Source organism: Fusarium oxysporum, chromosome XII, assembly GCF_013085055.1.
Source record: "Fusarium oxysporum Fo47 chromosome XII, complete sequence".
NCBI lineage: Eukaryota > Fungi > Ascomycota > Sordariomycetes > Hypocreales > Nectriaceae > Fusarium > Fusarium oxysporum.
In genome coordinates, this window is record NC_072851.1 from 1,837,089 (window position 1) to 1,856,919 (window position 19,831).

At 46.7% G+C, this 19,831-nt stretch overlaps 7 protein-coding genes across 7 annotated transcripts; 3 read left to right on the forward strand and 4 right to left on the reverse strand.

Annotated features, from left to right (window-relative positions):
• Nucleotides 1-35: 35 nt before the first annotated feature.
• Nucleotides 36-2,058, forward strand: FOBCDRAFT_149327 (cytochrome P450; the record flags this gene model as incomplete). The annotated part of the gene is made up of 4 exons (XM_031194009.3): nt 36-246; nt 301-922; nt 974-1,652; nt 1,924-2,058. The coding sequence occupies 4 exons, from the start codon at nt 36-38 to the stop codon at nt 2,056-2,058; spliced, it is 1,647 nt and encodes a 548-aa protein (XP_031030630.3).
• Nucleotides 2,059-5,952: 3,894 nt separating this feature from the next.
• Nucleotides 5,953-9,238, reverse strand: FOBCDRAFT_246175 (uncharacterized protein; the record flags this gene model as incomplete). Its single annotated transcript, XM_059610745.1, has 9 exons — nt 5,953-5,991; nt 6,061-6,177; nt 6,227-6,622; nt 6,727-7,481; nt 7,542-7,693; nt 7,850-8,084; nt 8,139-8,216; nt 8,741-8,893; nt 8,944-9,238. The coding sequence occupies 9 exons, from the start codon at nt 9,236-9,238 to the stop codon at nt 5,953-5,955; spliced, it is 2,220 nt and encodes a 739-aa protein (XP_059468223.1).
• Nucleotides 9,239-10,199: 961 nt separating this feature from the next.
• FOBCDRAFT_234648 (Ribonuclease/ribotoxin) lies at nt 10,200-11,359 on the reverse strand. The gene has a single exon (XM_031194013.3). It carries the CDS (start codon nt 11,216-11,218, stop codon nt 10,526-10,528), a length of 693 nt encoding a protein of 230 aa, XP_031030634.2. The 5' UTR covers nt 11,219-11,359; the 3' UTR covers nt 10,200-10,525.
• A 1,080-nt stretch (nt 11,360-12,439) lies between these two features.
• On the reverse strand, nt 12,440-14,376 carry FOBCDRAFT_234649 (transferase family-domain-containing protein). The gene has a single exon (XM_031194014.3). The coding sequence runs from the start codon at nt 14,284-14,286 to the stop codon at nt 12,784-12,786; it is 1,503 nt and encodes a 500-aa protein (XP_031030635.2). The 5' UTR covers nt 14,287-14,376; the 3' UTR covers nt 12,440-12,783.
• Nucleotides 14,377-14,888: 512 nt separating this feature from the next.
• On the forward strand, nt 14,889-17,335 carry FOBCDRAFT_254720 (uncharacterized protein; the record flags this gene model as incomplete). The annotated part of the gene is made up of 8 exons (XM_031194015.3): nt 14,889-14,903; nt 14,960-15,093; nt 15,343-15,476; nt 15,662-15,885; nt 15,932-15,968; nt 16,018-16,085; nt 16,139-16,533; nt 16,583-17,335. 8 exons carry the CDS (start codon nt 14,889-14,891, stop codon nt 17,028-17,030), a joined length of 1,455 nt encoding a protein of 484 aa, XP_031030636.3. The 3' UTR covers nt 17,031-17,335.
• Nucleotides 17,326-18,476, reverse strand: FOBCDRAFT_234656 (uncharacterized protein). The gene has a single exon (XM_031194016.3). The coding sequence runs from the start codon at nt 18,229-18,231 to the stop codon at nt 17,614-17,616; it is 618 nt and encodes a 205-aa protein (XP_031030637.2). The 5' UTR covers nt 18,232-18,476; the 3' UTR covers nt 17,326-17,613.
• Nucleotides 18,477-18,811: 335 nt separating this feature from the next.
• FOBCDRAFT_234657 (uncharacterized protein) lies at nt 18,812-19,812 on the forward strand. Its single transcript, XM_059609980.1, has one exon. The coding sequence runs from the start codon at nt 19,247-19,249 to the stop codon at nt 19,664-19,666; it is 420 nt and encodes a 139-aa protein (XP_059468224.1). The 5' UTR covers nt 18,812-19,246; the 3' UTR covers nt 19,667-19,812.
• The last annotated feature ends 19 nt before the right edge of the window (nt 19,813-19,831 follow it).

A 19,831-nucleotide genomic window follows, 5' to 3' on the forward strand; every position in this document is an offset into this window, starting at 1 on the left:
TCGACAATTGGTTCATTTTGTTTCCTGCAGACACAATGGCTGTGCTTAGCTTTGTGAATATTGCCCTGTTGGGGGTTGGGTATATTGCTTTTTGCGCTCTGTGGCAGATTGTTCGGTATCGCTTTTTTCACCCGCTAAAGAAGTTTCCTGGGAATTTCTGGGGGACTGTTACGAGGCTTTGGATCACGTATCATAATGTGAAGGCTGATGAATGCGCGACGTTCCAGGAGCTTCACAAGAAGCATGGTGAGATCACGCTGTTCAAAAATCATGAATGATTGAGTTATTTACAGCTTGCAGGACCTGTTATTAGGATTACTCCTACAATGTTGCTCGTCAGCGACGCAACTCAACTACCAAAGATTTACAATCGTCACGCCAACAAGTCAAAGCACTATATCACCGGAAGCTTTGGCAAAGATGAGTCCCTTTTCAACATGCAAGATTCCGTCATGCACGCCAAGTACAGAAAAATTGCGGCTCCTCTCTACAGTTTAACCAACATCAAGAAGATGGAGCCGTTGATTGACTCCAACATTGAGAATTGGATGGCCCGTCTGCAGCGAGAATTCGCCTCTACCAACAAACCGTTCGACTTTGCGCCTTGGGCTGTGTTTATGGCCTATGACATCATTTCCGAAGTTGGCTTTGGTGCTCCGTTTGGGTTTGTGAAAGAGGGAAAGGATGTTGAAGGTCTTATTCAGGGCTTTCACGACGGTCTAACTCCCTTTGGTATCATGGCTAGGCTGCATCCTTTCACCAACTGGGTCAAGAGTACTTTCTTGGGCAAGTACATGGTTGCCAGTCCTGAGCAGGATTCTGGAATTGGAACATTGATGCGATTTCGCGATCGCCTAATTGATCAGCGTTTCAAGGATATTGAGAATGGTGCGACAGACGGACGTGTTGACTTACTTCAGACGTAAGTTGGCCTGTTTCATATTTCACACTAGATGTTGACATAGATCTACAGGTTCATCGAGGCCAAGGATGAGGATGGCAATCCTTTGGATATCAATTACATCAAGGCTGAGATTCTTCTTGTCCTTCTCGCCGGCGCTGATACAACTGGCACAGCCTTTCAGGCCATGATGATCCACATCCTCACCAACCCATCCGTCTACAAGAAGCTCATGGCTGAGCTAGACGATGCTACTATCGCTGGTAAACTCTCCGAGATGCCTCAGTACGACGAAGTCGTCGAAAACTGCCCCTACTACATCGCCTGCGTCAAAGAAAGCATGCGTCTTAACCCCTCTGCACCAAACATCTTCCCCCGCATCGCTCCACCAGGCGGTCTCGAGATCTGCGGTCAATTCGTCCCAGAGGGTACTGAGGTGACTTGTAACCCGTGGCTCGTGCACCGTGACCCCAACATCTACGGTGATGACGCCGAGGTGTTCAAGCCTGAGCGTTGGCTGGACGAAGACAAGGCCAAGGTCTACAATAAGTATAGCATGGGCTTTGGATATGGCGCTAGAGTCTGTTTGGGGCAGGATGTTGCGCGCATGGAGCTTTACAAGGGACCATTGCAGTTTTTAAGGAGCTTCAAGGTTGACTGGGTTGATGAGAAGAACAGAGGGACTTATGTTGTTAAGGGTGGCGTGAGTTACTTTGAGAACATGAACATCACGATCCAGAGACGAGAAGTCGTGGCATAAATTACATAGCTGCTATGAATAGAATCCCACTAAGCTCTCAACCTTCACATACCACTAAAATGCGCAATTTGGTCCAACTACCCCTACCTTCTTGACCGAAGGAGACTTCGAGCTCTGCCATCCAGCAAGCACGTTCCTTTGCATGAATAAAATAACCACTAAATCTTGAGATTCTTAGTTGATGAAAACCTTCTAGTGTTGCGGCTAGAAGGTTTTATAAATTGTATGTTAATCCTGAAGAAGGAATAGAACAACCATTTAGGACTCCGGACTCTTCTCATTATTTCTCTTGCTTAGCAATGACAGCTGCAATACTGAGGTGACCATTGTCGCAGTTGTCAAGAACGACAAGTCATCTTCAAGATCCCTTTTTTCCACAAAGGCATATACGACATAGCTGCCGAAGCCCGCTTCTTTGACGTAGAAATACCTGTTCTCCTGTTTCTCCTCTTTCCCAAAAATGGCTCTCAGGTTCAGGATGAGGTCATCGTAGTTTCGGACTACGTGCGAGCGAATGTTGTGTTCGAACCATTTGTTGCCGCTTTTTAAGAAAAAGGACTCATTTGCTTGACTCATAATTCTTGGAAGATTGTTGGTATTCATATGCCACAGTCAAAGGGCAAATGAATGGAAATTTGGCGAATTCGAGTTTTTATAGCTTAGGTATACCAGGCCGTGAATTAATGTTGAGTCTGCCTGACTGTCACGGGTAAGATGCAATATTATCAATGTTCGATGTTAGGTTGAATCGTTTTGAAGAGGAAGCACGAGGCCTTTATATACATCAAACTTTGTTATTTTGTCTTATGCTGGGGCTAATCTCTCTTTTAAATATACAATATTTAAACCTTAAAACGGGTCTGGCATACTATCTAAGTTGTATGCGAGATGTGCTATGGACAGTTGAGAACTGTAACTGAGAGCTTGTATAATAACATAACCTCGGAGAACTATGACTCATCTGGGTATAGGATTGTTTTGAGTTGATATACCTGACAGCTGATGCTTACATCACGCGGCCTACTCGAATATGTACTGCGTCACTGAAACGGCAAGGCATTGTGCTGCAATCACGGCTTAATAACTTATAGTGCTTAGAAACCCTGAGCTTGAAGTATCAACTACAAAGACCAAGCCCAGCTTACATTGTTTAAATATTATAACAATAACTCATTATACATAGTAATACTAACTCGAAGAGAGCGATGCTGTGACTCGGTTCACCATTTGAAGATGTATAAGATGCTACAATCCCTTAGCCAAGATAATGCTGTACCATTTGCTTGCACCGAGTAGTAGCATTATTTACAGGTAGGCTTTACCAGAACACTTGGGAAAGTTCACTGAGGGCACGAAAGTAAGATGTATTATACCTTGGTTTGGCTCGATTGTCTTAGAGTGAAGTATCCCACCATTGATAAGCCCTCAGGTTCTCCAGATCGACTCCTAGTCAACTCTACTACACCCTAGAGTCAATACCCGCGTTTTTCAATCCTACAAGCTCCGTGAGTATATCCTTTTTCTCCCAGGAAAAGATTTCATAGCGTTCAAGATCCACATGGCAGGCATAGTACTCGCTGGATTTTCCAGCTCCTTTGAAAATGATGTCCAATCCAGACTTGAGTGAAGTCTCGCTTTTGATACTTTTACCACCGATTGTGATTTTGAAATAATCCACACCTTCCACGCCTGTAAATGTATCCCTTCCAACGAGAGGCATCTTGTAGTTTCAGGTTTTGTGATGTTGAGAAAATTCAATGTGCTTCTCTCTCTCTCTGTGTGTGTGTGTGAATGGCGTTATATATAAGTGATCGTGGGCTTGTCTTATTGTCTTCTTATTGGGAGTTTGAGGGAGAAACATGCAATACTTATAGGGTGAGTAAACGGAAGGATCATTCAACTACGTGTGTCAGTTGTAGTAACTGAATAGTGCTGCTGAAGCAATTGCGGCAGAAATTATCAACTGAATAAGCGATCCAACTGATGAGTGAATCCGCTGTCAGTGCCGTTTTACTCTGATTTACTTCTGTTATCAGACACATTCACTCCCCAGATACCCTCCACTTCACTGAAACCCTGAAGTACTCCCCCAAGTATTCAGTCACGGTTTCCAAACCACGTGAAACGGCACCTTAGGGTCCCTTGGTGGTCCTGGGAGTCGTTTTCACAGTCAACTCTTGGGTCAAGACTTATTATTTATAGCTCCTAGAGTAATCATTCACTTCTCATGGTTACATTACTTGAAAATATCAGAGAATGATGGGTGCATCTCACGTCTAGTGAGGTGGGTTGATGAATGCATTTTTCGACAGCCCAAGACTATGGAACCAGTGTATGGGAGCAACACTATTGCTTGGGCAAATACACAGCGACTCTATAAGGCAATGGAAGTAGGAGCCTTATGAATACTGAACCGGAGACAAAGATGCGCTGGAGCTTTGAACATATCCCACAACTTTTCAAAGCTACAACGCCGCGCGATTCAGTTCATTTGTTTGAATACAAATACCAACCCTTGAGCTCCATTACAGTTTCAACCTTGTCACTTGCATCTATCAGTATTCATACCGATATCGCAATAAAGAAACACTAAATGTCGGGCTTTATGCAACCCTGTTCGCCACCCAGAATGACAGGTGTAAACGAGCCCCTTCCCGAATGGAAGCACAATATCCAAACCAATAAAGTCAAAGCCTGGGGCGCCCTCCGTACAGCCTTGAAGGAGTTTTATGGTGAGGAATCATGAATTGATGACAATGGTTGGGTTGCCACAGAAGTCGGTGCGAATACAGTCTTCAGGGTCTGCAAGGAAGAGCCTAAGAACTTGCTGGAGGAGCTCCAGAAGAAGGACATCGTGGAGAGGTCATAGGGTAGAGTCCCATGATTTGGAATGAGCTTTTGAAGGAGCTGGGAGTTTTAAGTCGCAACGGGACCTAGATAACAATTCTTCTAACATTCAAAGGTTACCGGGTCATTTCATGGTGGAAGACCAAAAGCTTTTCTTGGCGTGGCTCGGTACTGAAGCTCTAGGTACTGGGTCACGGTCGACACTCCCCTGCCATGTTGTTCCCATCACAGTGTTTCCAGGACTCTACTCGCTGGTGACCTAGAGAGAAAAGTAATATGATGTTTGCAGTGAGGTGGCTCAGAGATAAATCGACTGGGGGAGCAAATCGAGACTTGGCAGCCATTCATATGGCTGAGTGGATCATTCAGAGCCTAGAGGCGTATAAAATTTGGCCTCTCTGAGTCAGGATTCCAGGGAAAATTGGTGTATTCTCACAAAGGATACTGATTTAGGAGGATCCATCAACCTACTCACATAACAGTCCAGCCACCAAATCAGAGGCAAACAAGCTCAGTGGAACTGCGTAGACAGAGGTACTCAGGGTCATCTAACAGGTATAATACAACCTTCCTCCCTTTCCCTCTTTCTCCCCATGATCACTCAGCATTCGCCATTCGCACTTCAACGAACAAAACCCAGAGTTACCAAAGCAAAGTAAATGCATTTGGAACCCGCAGAAAATCAGTATGGAACCAATTAATACAGATCACAAGAGGCTCGTTCCACACCGCCTTATCACAGACACGGTGGACTTTTACTTGGGCTTAACAGAGATATATGGATATTTACCCAATGGTGGGTGGTCGTGGTCTATGGGCAGTACGAAAGACGATCAGATCGTGTACGCGCCCAGAGCAGAACCGGTAGACCTCGTGGCGGAGCTTCAGAAAGGTGGGTTCATTGAGAAGGGAGCAATTGAGGAGACAGCTACGACTACGGCTACGTAGCCTGAGAGAGAACATGGAACACAAGGAGCACGGTAATTCTAATACAAGACTTATACGGCCATCGTGCCTTTTTGGCTGAGCTTTGCTACAAAAACCCGGGATTCTTTGCTCTCATCCTCTCAAAAATCAGCATGAATAAGAACTACCTCGAGGATATTTCCCCTGCATACAAACCCTGGAACTGCGAAACCGTATTTGACCCGACAACACTACCTAGTGCGTATCCCACACAGTGCCTGAGAAGCGAATAACAACAGGGGAGGCCACTTGTATCAAGGGTAGGCTTTGACAGCCATATCCACTTTCGATCGTGGATGCCGACAGGGTGTCTAAGTCTCGCCCAACCGCGACTAGACAGGTTCGAGGACACAACGCCAAAACAAAACCAATAATTGCTCACTAAAGGGTTCTTGTAATCAAATGCCACATTATCCCGGCCTCATTCAACTCCATACTCCCTATGTGATGCTTATCTTAGTTCCTGGTAATTTTTGTCTTAAACAGATATGAGGCCAAGATCCCAGAAGGGTCGAGCCTGCAAAGTCATGTTAGTTTCAATGCATAGAAACGAAAACGAAGGATTTGATGCTAAATGAATACGTACAAGAGAAGCAAACATGCCAATAATTTGAGATCCCTTTCCGTGAACAGTAACCCAGCCTTTATCTGTTCCGTAAGGGTAGTCAGGCGTTTGAATACTTCGGTCTAGGTTGCCTCGAATCTAGAATGATTAGCCAAGACGATCTTGCACGAGTCTATCATATGAATACCTTCAACCCAACTACATATGTCCCCTTTGTCTGTACCTCGATGCTAGACAGTCGCTCACCAGAAGAGCCGTCAATAGAGAAAGATACAGTGCTGTCGTAAGAGTCGGAGCAGTTCCTACGAGCGGGATAGTTTTTGTCAAACAGGCCAACATAACCAAGTTGGCGGTTATATGAACTATCTGTAAAGCGGAACTCGACTCCAGCCACATGACAAATGTCAAAGACCCATACGACAATCTCCGACAGTTGCGACAGATATCGATCATCTGATTCACCAAAGAAGACGGTGATCACTGGAAGATTGTATTTGGGTCGTGGCTTATCACCTCTGCTTCCGTTGAATAGCAATCCCTCCTTAGGTACTTCAGGATACCATAGGCAGTTGTTCAGCCAGTTCTCTTGGTTCGGTAATTTGTCACGACTAATGGAAACAAGCTTGAGAGCCTGGCAAATTTCAGTACGTGTCAGTTATCTCAGTATGTGGCATAGTACAAACTTACGTCGAATTCAGCTTTGACTGCAGAAACTCCTTGGGCCTCTTTTAATCGCCACCTCGGAAGTCCAGCTGACTCGCCTGCCCAAGAAGTAAGTTTTCCGTCGCTCTGAACTGCAGCAATTCCTTTGATCCCGGATAAGTTCATGGCGAGTTCCCATCCTTGAATAGGCTCGTCAAGGGGAAGTGAAATACGCCACATAGCATTCCCATGCTGGTAACCTAAAGCATGAGATCTGTCATGTTCATCGATCATATTGAAACCAGAGATGAACCTTCCAGCGGCCGTATCAACGAATGACACGGACATCTGCCTGAGTTTCACAGGCTCTGGAAAGTATAGGGCGCGGGCCCTCAGGACTCGAGAGCCGTAGAAGAAGCTTTTTCCTGGGCTGGCAACGGCACGTGAAGCTGTATGCCATGAAGCTTCAGCTTCGGGCATGTTTTGATCCGGGCCATCAGGCGTAGTTTCGAACCACGTGCCCAAAGCAGATCCTTGGCAAGAAACACCGTCAAGTTGAGTAAGGGTGGCTTGGAGACGCTTAGCAAGGCCCCAGACCCGCTGGCGGTTGGCCATACTTGGGATCCCGCGTGCCCAGATCTTGAGAAACAGATATAAGTCCCTCCAAGATTCAGGAGGTCGGTCATGAACTTCAGGCAAATGTTCAAATTCGTGACCAGGTTGGAAGCGCGATGCCCAGAACCTTTCGGATAACTCCAAGGTTGCAAAGACAGGAGACGCAAGTCGTAGGGAGCGCACGTCTTATGTCGGTGAGTGGATAACAATTGCTTGCAGTAGTTCCGGGACTAAGCGAGAGAAACTGTCACTTTGGAGACTTTGCACCGTTGGTTCCAAGTGACTCAAGACGTCGTTTTGTAGGCGTGCCGCTCCATTGATGGCATTGACAAGCCCAGGAACGTGGTACGGGTCAGATCGAAACGTCTGAGGTATAGCTTCCAGTGATCGGAAACAGCTACTGCGTATAGGCATATCGAACTGTTGTTTCACTGAAGATGCTCCCGCGTAGCCATGGCCCCAATCAAGGAGAGTATTCGTGTCAGTCGGCATAGAAAGACAAGCTGCAAAAAGGACATCGAGATTTAGTTTGTATTTTTTGGTGAATATGGACCAGCACGACTCATGGAAGCCATAACCCCAAGGTTCATCGGCTGCGTCGGGATTCAGGTACACTGTTGGATTGCCTGGCGCCAAGCCCACCTCTATGTTAGGGCCCGGGCCAGAGTGGCTGTCGTAGCGAGTTTGGCGACCTGTTGGGACAGGCACACAAGGGTCATCATCGTATTCTCCCCATCGTCCAACGCCAGAGACGGCCGTGCGATTCCAGCTTGTACCCTCAATCCAAACTGTACGTGTCAGGTTTATCCAGTTCGCGCCTCAATTAAGCTCAGGCTAATTACCTGCCCGGACGTTCTCAATCCAGGCGTCGTTGAGGCTCCTGGTGAAAGGTACTCCACAAAGTGTGCAGTATGTCATATCTGGAAAAATGATTGCAATCAGTATTGTTATGTTGTGTGAAAGTTTGGAAACCTCAGAGGCCTAGACAACGACAAAGTGGGAGCCCGGCTGGTACCTGAAATGTGAGGCAGTTACGTACCACCTTCACTTGGCGCTCGTTATCAGCTCAGCCGTCCAAGTGATTTGAAACCTCACATTTCTTCCTTCTTGCTGATTTGGCACTACTACCTAGGTTCGCGAAACTGATTGAGTATTGTTTTCACAAGTTCTTTTACAGAGCTATTAGTAAGACAGTGCAGTAGAATAAACAATAATACAATCATTGAGGAATCTGATGGCTTATGCAGGAGGAAAGGCAACGTCCAGGCACGGAACTATAACTTTCATCTGTCAAAAGGAATGATAGGTATTTCTAGCCACTGTCTACAGAAGGAGAGTTTGCATAAGTGGCCTGTAAATACGGGCCGCCACCGCGTATCTGGTGACTTGTCTCAAGGAGGAGTGTCACAAACAGCCCGACCATCGCAAAGGTTGCAGGTCTCACCATTGGTACAGACACTAGAAATCCAATGACAGCTCTCGTAAGATGATGCCCTCGCCTTGCATCCATTGTCAGTCCACGCATCGCACCAGTCATTGTAGTCTGTGTCCTTATTCTCGATGTCGTACGCTTTCAGTTCCTGTTCCCCAATCATAGCTGGCTTTGTTAGTGAAAGCCTTTCCGACAGATAGGGTAGGGTAACTTACTGGAGATTTCAAGCTGCTGCCCATTCTCCCAAGTCTTGACTCGCCAGCTGACTCGAGGCTCATCAAGGTCAGGGCAATCCCATTGGTAGAAGTCTTCATTATCGGCGAAAAAAGCTGATGCGCGCTCAGAACAGACTTTACGACCTGAGTGCCAGAGCTCCATAGTGATAACATCGTCAATGAAAGGTCTGTTGTGAAGATATGTGCGGGCCGCGACGCACTGGGCTTCAGTGACTCGCGCAAACGTAGCGGAGATAACTGCGATAGCTGCGAGAGACTTGGTAGAGGGGAACATGGTGAGTGAGAGCAGAGAAGTTTTTGTAAGGTGCTTTATTTCAGTGTCTTGATTTGGAAACTTGTTAGAAGCGATGGAAGACCTAATTCTTACACGGATTGGTATCCATATTTATACCTCTGTGGCCGTCGACCATATCCCCCTATCTCTGACTTGATGACTCGCCGTATGACCATAATGATATCATTGACCGTATATGCACCGACTAATATGTGCTGTGTTGCCGAGATCGAGATCCCTGAGACGCAGATCATCATGGACCATTCCCAAGAGTACTAGGTATCCAGAGTTGGACCGTCATCTTGTGGTCAGAAGGATAAACGTTCGTCGAATTCGGTCTTCTCAGAATTCAGAGTAGTTACAAAACGCCAGGGTAAGTCAGCATAGAAGGTTCGAAGGGAGGTCTCATGTTACTATCATGTCTTCATCCTATTCCAGATTGGCTGCAGATCTCTAGGGAAGACCGAATGATCCAACATGGTAAGATATATTTGTGCGCAATGACACTGCCTGTGCTATCCATTGAGGAAAACGATGCGGCTTACCCTATTAGCTTTCCCCGTTTAGCCCTTGCCAATGTCTTGGCTCCCCCTCTGCTTTTCACTTCATCCCTGGAAAAGTAAGCTTAATATCAAGCTGCGGTCTGTGGTGACGATCCCCCGCTTCATACGGAGTTCCGCTGCGATGATGCGAGGGAGCCAATAGGCAACGAGTATGTAACACTTCACTTCACAATCACAGCTCTCGAAGAAAATAGGGCGGGAAATGCTGAAAGAATTAACGGCAGCCCATTATTTAGGCTGACAGAACTGGATCATGTGGTTCACAAGTTTCATTGCAAAATTGGTTCACTCTGGGATGCAGGGACGTGGCAGAAACAAGCATTCAAAAGAAGACTGAATTAATTGTATTAACAGAACACCAAAACAACCTTGAAGGTTGCTGGGAACTATTTGAATAAGTTCTGAAGTACTAGCGCCGCCGTAGATCATAAAGCGGTTCTGCAAGAGTGCAAGTCCAAGAATTTGTTACTCGGAATATATGCTGTCCGCTTCCTTGGAGATAAATTTGTTGTATGGCCATTTATCCACAGAGAAGAGGATTTGTGACTGTAGTCTCGTTTGAGATCAACTCCAAATGTAGTCGTGAGCAGACCATAGGAGAATGCGACAATGCAGACTGAAAGAATAAACAGTGAGGCGCTGCTTTTTGAAGACCCAGTAACGAGATGTGGGTTGAAAAAATAAACTGAGGTACTGATAGTCATTGAGTTATCCTCCAAACTTATTAGAGTCGGTATAAATACTGGCCGTATACAGGAAGATAAGCGTAAGTAACCAATGGCACAGGTACAACATAAGCCGGCGGCGGACTCTGCGCATAGTAAGCAGCTGTGAGTCCCTGCTGATACCCCGCAAGATGAGCAGCAATATAAGGGTTGTGCTGCAGTGAAGAGCCGCCAACACTCGAACTTGAGATTGACTGGCTGCTTGGCTCGCTCGAGGGGAGGGGCTTTGGTACAGCACCCTTTTGATACCCCTTTGGTCGGTAATTAGCCAGACAAGCCGACCTTTCTGTCCTTCCAGGGTGGTAGACCACATCAAATTCCACAGACCCAGCAGAGTTGGTGATTATACGAACTGGGCCCGGTGACCCAAACACGTAACCCTTGTTCAAGCAGAAGGGGTACTCTTGCCAGGGACCCGACGACTGAAGAGCAAGCTCTTCTTTGTTATGAAATCGTCGCGGGTAAATAGACTGGCTCGATACAGGGCTAGCTGGAATCTGCTTTGCCTGTTTCCTGACTTGGCTTGCTGGGATCTGTCGGTACCACTTGTCCAAGGTCAGGTCAGATAGTGAATAGTAGGAGCAGTCTGAATCGGCCTCCCACTTGTCTTGTGTAGGTGAAGGGGATGGCAATCCTCCTTGATTATTAAGCTGGTCCAATTGACGCAGCGCTTCGGAAGTAAGAGCAGACATTTTTAAATGGTATATGTCGCTTGAAGAAAGGTGAAGATGAAGATCGGATGGAAGTCCAAGATAAAGAGAGTGGTAGGTGTATAAGCTAAGCTAAGGACAAGGGTCAAAGTCTTTGCTCGCTGTTGCTGTGTCGAAATGCCTGGCAAAGTTTAACAAGTAGTGATAGTGAAGAGATTAAGAGAAATATGTGCGCTGCGTTGATATGTGGGCCAAAGTCTGGTGACTTGCCGAAAGTAGAAAGTGAGTCGTCAACAAAGAATGAGCTCATAAAGAAGAAGATAGCGTTGACGTAGCCGTAAGCTGAGAACAGAAGACTTGAGGCTTGAGCAGCAGGCAACTGAAGAGTATGAAGAAGGGAAGTTCAGAAGTCAGGATGAACGGGACAGGAGGGGAATTTATACCCATTATCCATTAGAGTTTCAGGACACAAAGATGCCTCAAGCCCTATGACCTATTGATTCGAGAAGATCGTGGAGGAGAATGGAATCATCCATGCGTATCTTGCTCAGTCTATCTTCGTGAATAGAGTGAGGCTGACAGCGCATTATGGTTGAGTTAAGGTTGGTTACTGAGGACCGTGAATGAACTCTATCTTCCTTGCCCGAACGAAAAGTTGACATGTCAAAAGTCAAATTTTCCATTATTAAGTATTCTGGATGTTTTGACAGCTTGGGCACAGTTTGCTCACGTTCCTGGGGGCAAAGGCCGAGCTGTGAACGTCGCGATTCAGCAGTCTCAGAATGGCAAAGAACCACCTTGTACCACGTCTTTGGGTCATTCGTGTAATGTAAAAGCCAGTATCATGGTAAGGCGCAAGATTCATAGCTTGAGTCACATGAGTCACAAGATAATAAGGATAAAGGGGACAAAGTGGCAGTACCAACTCTATTTCTTGTGTTACCATTGGACGGTTTATGCTAACATATATAACCAAGATTAATTTTCAGTTGAAAAGTATAAGTTCGTTCTCAAGGATGTCATTGGTTGTCATCTGTTATACTAAGCATAAGTCGTATGTCATGACTTTTACATGGTGATATGAGAAATATTAGGGCGTGATCCCATGCTGGTCTGATACAAGTACAACTTTTCATTTGCACACAATCATGTCTCTGTAAGATTTAGATTAACTTGTTACTAGTCACGCGCGCATTTTCACTTGAATCTAATCCTATGGAGGGCAGATGATTCCTTCTGTGAGTCTTGGTATGGAGTGAGGCTGACGAATCCAGGTTAAACGATCAACTAGTCTTCAGAATTTAGATTATAAGGGTGAACATCGACTCATCTTTGTGGCAATGCCTCATACTGCGCACAAAGGTTTTTTTATACGTGGCTACACGACATCCAGCGATATCGTCTTATATTCACGACTGTTCTATCAGGTACGAAGAGTAGACAGAAAGGTATGTCGTGCTCACGATTACATACTTGATGACGTCTTGAATGGCATTGCACAGAGATAATGTCCAAGGTTCTACTTAAGTCGTGTGTCGTACCTAATCCAAGACAGACTTCGAGCCTGCCATATATAATGCTCTTCCATCGCCTCGCTTTTGTCTACTTCATGCCTTCTCCGGACCTTGAGCATATTGTCTCCAAAGAGGGTTCTCTAATAAATTCTCCATCGCACTGTTCTCCGTACCAACGAACACTTCAACACCAGGACCCGCATCAGGTCTATCAGGTAGAATGATGTGCATAGAGTGAGTCACTCCGACCGATGGTGGTCGAATAGCCTTGATTTGGCCACCGAAGGCAGGACCCCATTGGATATTATAAAAAGGAAACTCTCTCCAGGACGAGAACAAGGCATGGTTTCCTGGCATGTCCAGAAAAATGGCAGGTATTAATCGTGACACGTTACCAATGCTGTCCACGAGGGAGCTGATGGTGGCGAGGTACGTGTCCTTGGATTTGTTCACGGCGCCTCGGACAACGAGAGCAACGTCTGCTAGGCTGACATCTTCATGTTCTAGAATCTTGTCGATGTCCAAGATGGCTGGTGCGAAGCCAAGAATGTTGCCAAGGGTATGCTTGTGAATAGGCTTTCCAGCACGACGACGAGCATCAAGAGCCAAACCAACCATAGATGGTCCAGTAGGTTTATCTTCACCCTCCTTCTTCCCATGCTGTGCCGTCATAGTGCATCGCCAGACCAGCGCAGTCAAAGCGTCGGTCGTGGAGATGTAAGAAGAAGTGTCATCTGACTTGAAAAGCTTAGCATTGCAAGGCGCAGCAGCTTCTTTGAGTTCTTGAATCGTCTCAGACGAGAAGTAAAAGATGTGACCGTGATGAATTGGTGAAGCCAGCTTAGGTGGGGGTCCTTCAGGCGTGAAGGGTATTTCGATGTACTCGGGATGATCCTCGGGTTTGCCAACGATGGTATCAGATGGCTTCATCAACTTTGCTCTGTCCTCGCAGGGAATCTCGACTGGGTTGGTAATCGGTAGGCCTTGAGCTTTTCGGACTTCCTCGGCAAAGATCTCGGTGAACTTGTATGCCGTTGTTCCATCGATGTAGGCGTGAAGAAACAAGACGTTGAGGAGCAGACCGCCCTTGATGAAGTTGAGTTGCACCATAGTAGTGTTCAATCGATCTCCAGCACGAGGCCATTCTCCACCTAGACCGCGTTGACAAACAACATCAGGGTCCAGAACAGAAGTAGGATAACCCCGACGCTTCAACTCCTCAAAACTTGGAAAGTCTTCACGTCGAAGGTCCTTGACAAGAAAGTCATGTTCAATCTCATCACCATAATGACGAAGCTGCAACAGCCCAGTCTCGAGATACTCAGCAGTAGGAACAGCCTCACAACCCGCAATAGGCGTACGATCCTTGAACGCCGAATAAGCCCTCTTAAGAATAGAAGTTACCTCCTCAGCGTTGTAGCTCTCACCAAGCTCAAAGTGAAGAAGACTTCGAATCCATCCCATAGGACCAATCTTCTCAGTGGGAAGTAATGGGGGAGCGAGATCAGGAAGTGGTATGACCTCTTCGGTAGCGACGGTCTTGGAGTGGAGAGCGGGTTGGTCTATGACCAGAACCTCTGTTTTAGCGGGAGCCATGGTGAAGGATGGGAAAATGTGGGTATGGTTTGTTTTTTGGTTTGTTCTGGTGGAAGGGGGTCTGGCTTCTAATACTTGGACAAACGAAAGGGTTTTCTAACAGGCGAAGGACGCCACGCGGAGAGATGGACTGTTTGGGCCCTGAATCTTCGTGTTATCCATGTCCGTTTCAGGGCGTGCTGCCGAGGTGGTTACATTGTTGGTTCCGAGTATGAGGATCGACGGTGTTCGTTGAGTTGGTTTAAACGAGGCCAAGCTTTCTTCGGCAGCGTCCGGCTGGTAGCCACTGGAGTAGAATCGCCACGATAGAGCTTGACCTACATACAGAGTGACATTCCTTTCGGGTCAAGTTGGGTACCAGTTGGAAGAGTTGAGAGCACTCAATGACTAATGATATCTAGTATTTCTATCTGAGGATCCCAAGGATACGTTGCGACGACGGATTGCGTGTTCTTGACCCATAAAGCGACAGCCAGCAATCATGGTTCAATCCCAAAAAACCCAGATAAAGCAGCATTCAAAGTGGAATCTCGCCCAGTGGACCATTTTATAGGCCAATAGGTATCGAAATCCAAAAACGAATCCTCGGACCAACTTTCGACATGCCGGAGCCGTTGGTCCAGGATCGCGTTCGACTCCTTTTTACCCTTGTGAGAAGCTAAAGCCGTGATAGCCTCTAAATGCAGATAACGCGGTCCAAACGAACCCTTCAATGAAACATTACAAGCATTTACGTGGATACAGCGGGTCCTGTCTGCATAACCGGTTGAACATGGACCAAGCCCTGAAACGTGCTTTTATTCGATTGTAAATCCCCGTAATATCCGACCGGAAGTACGTCGCGGTACAGGGATTTACTTCCGGTGGTGCCATTTCAGAGCCGCAAGTTTCGTCTTGGCAGTTCATCTCCCGCTGTGATAAGAGTCAGATCTTAATCTGGCATCACTACGATTGATACCACAAAAGGTATCACTCCAAGGTCAATTGAATCAAGATAAAATAGGAAAAATAGTCCAGTACCTTGTTGAAAGCTTTTCTGTAGGACATTCTGGACAGGACCCAGAAGAAGCCCCCTCGAAGGATTTCTCATTCCCCATACCAGCCAACAAAAGGTAGCATCAAAGTGGACTCCAGCCCCGTCAAGGCCTGCACCAAGTTTTCACAAATGGCCTGTTTTACTTCATTTCCGCGTAAGTAGACGAAAGAAGAGCGAGCCCGTAAAGGCTAGAGATTTGCAGTGGAAGCATTGCCACTGGAAAAAGAAACGATGCTGAACTCCTGCTGGGGATGCTTTTGTTTGGAACAGCTTAGCGATTTTAGCCATTTAACTAACCAACAGCCCATGGTTCTGCTTGAACCAACGTTCTACATGCAGCTAGTCTGATAACAGCAGATATGGCAGTTGACCCTAACATCGTAGCCATCTTTGGTCCACCACCCAAAGGTCTGGATCTCGAGAAGAATGTCATCACCACTTACAATGTTGTTGTCTGTGTTGTTCTCGGTATTGCTGTCACAGTTGTCGCTTTGCGATTTTATGTGAGGAACATGAAGTCGGCAAACATCGAGATGGACGATTGGGCTGTATTGGTCAGTCTGGTAAGTGCTTCAACGAAGTTTTTGGGCGCCTACTAATGCGATTCAGCTTTGTGCTTCAGCAACTGTCGCGATGACAATATTGGGTAAGGTTCGCTGGCGATACTTTCGAGCTCTGGCCCTAATGGACAATAGCGGGTGAACATGGCTCTGGAGCTCATGTCTGGTCAATAAAGCTCACCACTCTCGTGGACGTCTTCAAGGTCCGTCTGATGCCAGCCCAGTATACTCTCGGCCCAGTACTCACCAGCCTCAGATCGTCTACGCCGAACCCTTCGTATACGCCCTCGCCGTCACATCCGTCAAGATCAGCATTCTCCTCCTCTACCGTCGCCTCTTCCCCCTCGGCATCGACAAAAATCGACTCTACACAATAATGTTCTGGATAGCGGCCTTCATGACAACCGTCTACCCATTTATCCTCTGGATCACCATGCCTTTTGCCTGTCGACCCGTCAGTCATTTCTGGAACCAGTACCTTGGCGCTAAGGGCAAATGCATCGAAGTGAAGCTGTTCTTCCTTGTTCTTGGAATCATGAACATGATGAACGATATCATCATTTTGACTGTTCCGATACCCAGGATTTGGACACTACATATGAACAATAAGACCAAGATTTCTATCATTTGCATCATGCTTCTTGGCAGCTTGTAAGTGATTTCTCAACATTGTGGCTGGGGTCCTTCTGACATTCTTTAGCGTCTGTGTCGCCAGTATCGCGCGTATTTACTACCTCTGGGGCTTCTTCCAAAACCTCGATGCAACATGGTGGATGGGCCCGTCTTTCGCCTGGTCCAGCCTCGAGCCCTCCGTCGCAGTCATATCAGCTTGTCTTCCCACGCTAGCACCATTGTTCCGCATCAAGCGCATCAATTCCACTTCACGCGGCACACCATCAGGACCGACCGACCTATCCAAATCTGGTTCAAAACACTTCCAACTCTTTAGTGTAAACAGAACCAAAGGCAATGCTTTCGGTAGTGATGATGATGAGGTCGAGTTGACATACGATGTTGGAAGAGGAGGGACCGGTGATGGGTCGATCTGGAAAAACCAAGGGGGCTCGGCTGCTGAGCAAGGAATTGTTGTCCAGACGCAGGTTTCGGTTACACATCAGGACAGGAAGGGCCGTACCAGCACTGACTAGACTGGTGTTTACAAGATAGACAAGCGAAAAAGGAAAGAAAAAGGCTGTTGGAAGTCGATGCTTGAAGTTAGCCCAACAATGTCAATGAAGCAATTCAGCACTTACGAACATGACTGTATCCTCTGCTGTATTCTCAGCCGGGAGCCGGTTTTGTATGACTCGCATAACTCTACTGTATTCCCAATAAGGCATTGGCACTGAGTCAAGGGACCACTAGGACCACTATCCTCTGAACAACATACCCTGTACTGTCCGATTTCATCGACTTTAAGGGGATTAATATGATGGCTCGGAACAGTCCTGCCTGCATGTACTAAAATATCAAGACCTAAGAGAGATTTCATGCACAAAATCAATTAACTACCGACGCCACATATACTCCACATCAAATCTGTAAATGAATCCTCAAAAGCAAAAGCTAACCTTCATGATTCCCCCTCACCGCAAAACCGTTGCAAGCCGAACAGACCCCCGACCAACGCGATCTTTCGTGTATTTGCCACAATACGATCTTCTCGAAACCATCTAGCAATAAAAGTCAAACCCCCAGAATCCCACGTTTCCCTCTACCCCGCGACAATCATCACTTGTTAAGATACCGGTGCCCTCCGATGGCTTGAAGTTCAACAAGCTCCTTTTCCAGTCTGTTGATCTTGTATCTATACTCTGATCGCATGATGCCATCAAGTCCCGGATAGAACTTCTCTTGCGCCTTCTCCTGAAGCGCAACAACCTCTCGCTCGATCTCGCCGCGTCTTCTTGCCTTGGTCAGCTCTTCCAGGTAGATGAGGTATCCTCTCGGGACCATGACGAAAGTATGCACTTTCTCGACGCGGTCAGGGTTCTCACCGCGCTCCTTCGCTACCCAGAAATCAAGCACTGACTGGGGAGTCTCACACAGATCACTGTAGCCTTGCATACCGACCATGTGTGTGCCATCTTGGATTGCCTGTTCATACGTAGCGGCTGTCAGGGGATCCAGGCGCAAATGCTTCATGACGAAGTTCCCGCGGCCTTCTGGCGTGAAGAGCTCAGCAGTACGTCTGCGTGCCATGAAGGTAGGCGGCCCAGCCATGTACGCAGGCGGTTCAACTGTGTAGACTGGTGGCTCAGCCTTGTAGGCGGGCGATGACGGCGGGCCTTGTACCGGCTTCTTGTCAACTCGCTTCTTCACCCACTGCTGAACTTCATCAAGCGGCATCTGTCTGTTCTTTGATGGAGGCTGTGAGAATATGTAAGATAGAGAGGTAAGGAGTTTAGAGATTTGTTTGTGGAGAGAGGATATGCACTGGTATGAAAACTAAGAAAAGGTCTTGGGGAGAAAATGGAACTGCCATAGTCCAGACGGAGGGTAACTATTTAAGGGGCATTTCTCTCTACTAAGCTTCTTATTTATTCAATTTTGTTCATGTCATGTCCAGACATACAATTGATGTTGATCAAAATGCACCACCAAACTACTTCGCAAGTCAAATGAACATGCTGATGATATTGTCATGATGTACGGCTTACCGAGTAGGAAGCGCTCCAGTCCGCTTGAAATGATGTACACAGCGCATAACTCTTGGTTCTATTATTTAGAATATCGTGCGTCATTTTCGTAACTATCAATTTTGTGTGTTATACACGCATGTCAATAGTTGTTCTTCAGTGTGCTGTTAGGACTGACAATCCGTGACTGGTGGGGCATGCCTATCTTATCAGCTTATCAGCTTATCGCTCACAATCTTGTTTCTTTACAAAAGAACAACGATGCACATGCAGACAATCATTTCTCGCAAAAGACAATGTTTGATAGAACAAATGTCATGATAATGTTTTGTCAGCCATTCCTTTTTAGATATAATTATTGATTTTAAAGTTTGGTGTGACATAATTAGCCCCAAGTGGCTTCAGCTAACGCATCGCGTTCCCCTCTCTTAATTCCTCCCTTGAGATCTTCAACTGTTCTCTCATCTCGAAGCTCACATTTTCAAGCTTGTTCAGGTGTCTAACTGCTGCAGCTCGTCCAAAGATTGTTATCACTCTTCGAAATGTCGGATCGCTTTGACAGCTTCCCCTTCATCAGCCTGCTGAGTGGCTGGGGAGTCGTCAGGTAAGTCTTATGCCATCAAAACACGGCATTGAACTGACCGATTGTTTCTTGTACAGTGGCCCTGGATTATTGTAAGTTTCCAAGAAACATAAAAATCGTTCGTAAACTCATCGGGTACAGCATGCTGCGCAGCTTGGTATCCGGCATCTCAACTGCCACAGTCGTCGGCGTCTCAAGCGGTATGATCGGCAGCATGATCTGGGGAACAGCAGGTCTCCCCTTCCTCATCGGATCATCTCTCGGTTTCGCGTTCGGTAGCTACCGATGGTACGAAGTTGCGACTAGAGAAGCCATGGTTCAGCTGGACCTCTACCCAGCGTTGCTGCAAATGCATATCACGTCCAACTTTCCCTGGGTGCCGGACCTGCATAGTAGAAAACGGGATTGGTATACGGCTGAGACGTTTCGCAGGTCGTGGGTCATGAAGAGTATGTTGGTCGTTGGTTGGCTTTCGGCTGAGTCGTCGCTTCGTGAGATTAAGGAGCGGAGGGAGGCGAGATTGGTTGAGGAGTATGTCGCTGCTGAGGAGGAGTCGGAGTGAGCCCTTTCGCTAGCGAACAGCCGTGCACTGAAGCAATCGACTTGTTCAACGCGCTGAGTTCAATAGTTCCTCAATAAATTGAAAGAAGAACCCTAATCTTCTTCTCTCATCTTCACAGTTATTTGGCGGTGCCAGCTTTGGTGGCCTGTGATTGGATACCATAGC

Excerpts from the sequence above, each read along its gene's own strand:
- FOBCDRAFT_234648 (XM_031194013.3), bottom strand. The coding sequence starts at position 11,218 with ATGTCTGCTCTTACTTCCGAAGCGCTGCGTCAATTGGACCAGCTTAAT.
- FOBCDRAFT_234649 (XM_031194014.3), bottom strand. The coding sequence starts at position 14,286 with ATGGCTCCCGCTAAAACAGAGGTTCTGGTCATAGACCAACCCGCTCTC.
- FOBCDRAFT_234656 (XM_031194016.3), bottom strand. The coding sequence starts at position 18,231 with ATGCCGCTTGATGAAGTTCAGCAGTGGGTGAAGAAGCGAGTTGACAAG.
- FOBCDRAFT_234657 (XM_059609980.1), top strand. The coding sequence starts at position 19,247 with ATGCTGCGCAGCTTGGTATCCGGCATCTCAACTGCCACAGTCGTCGGC.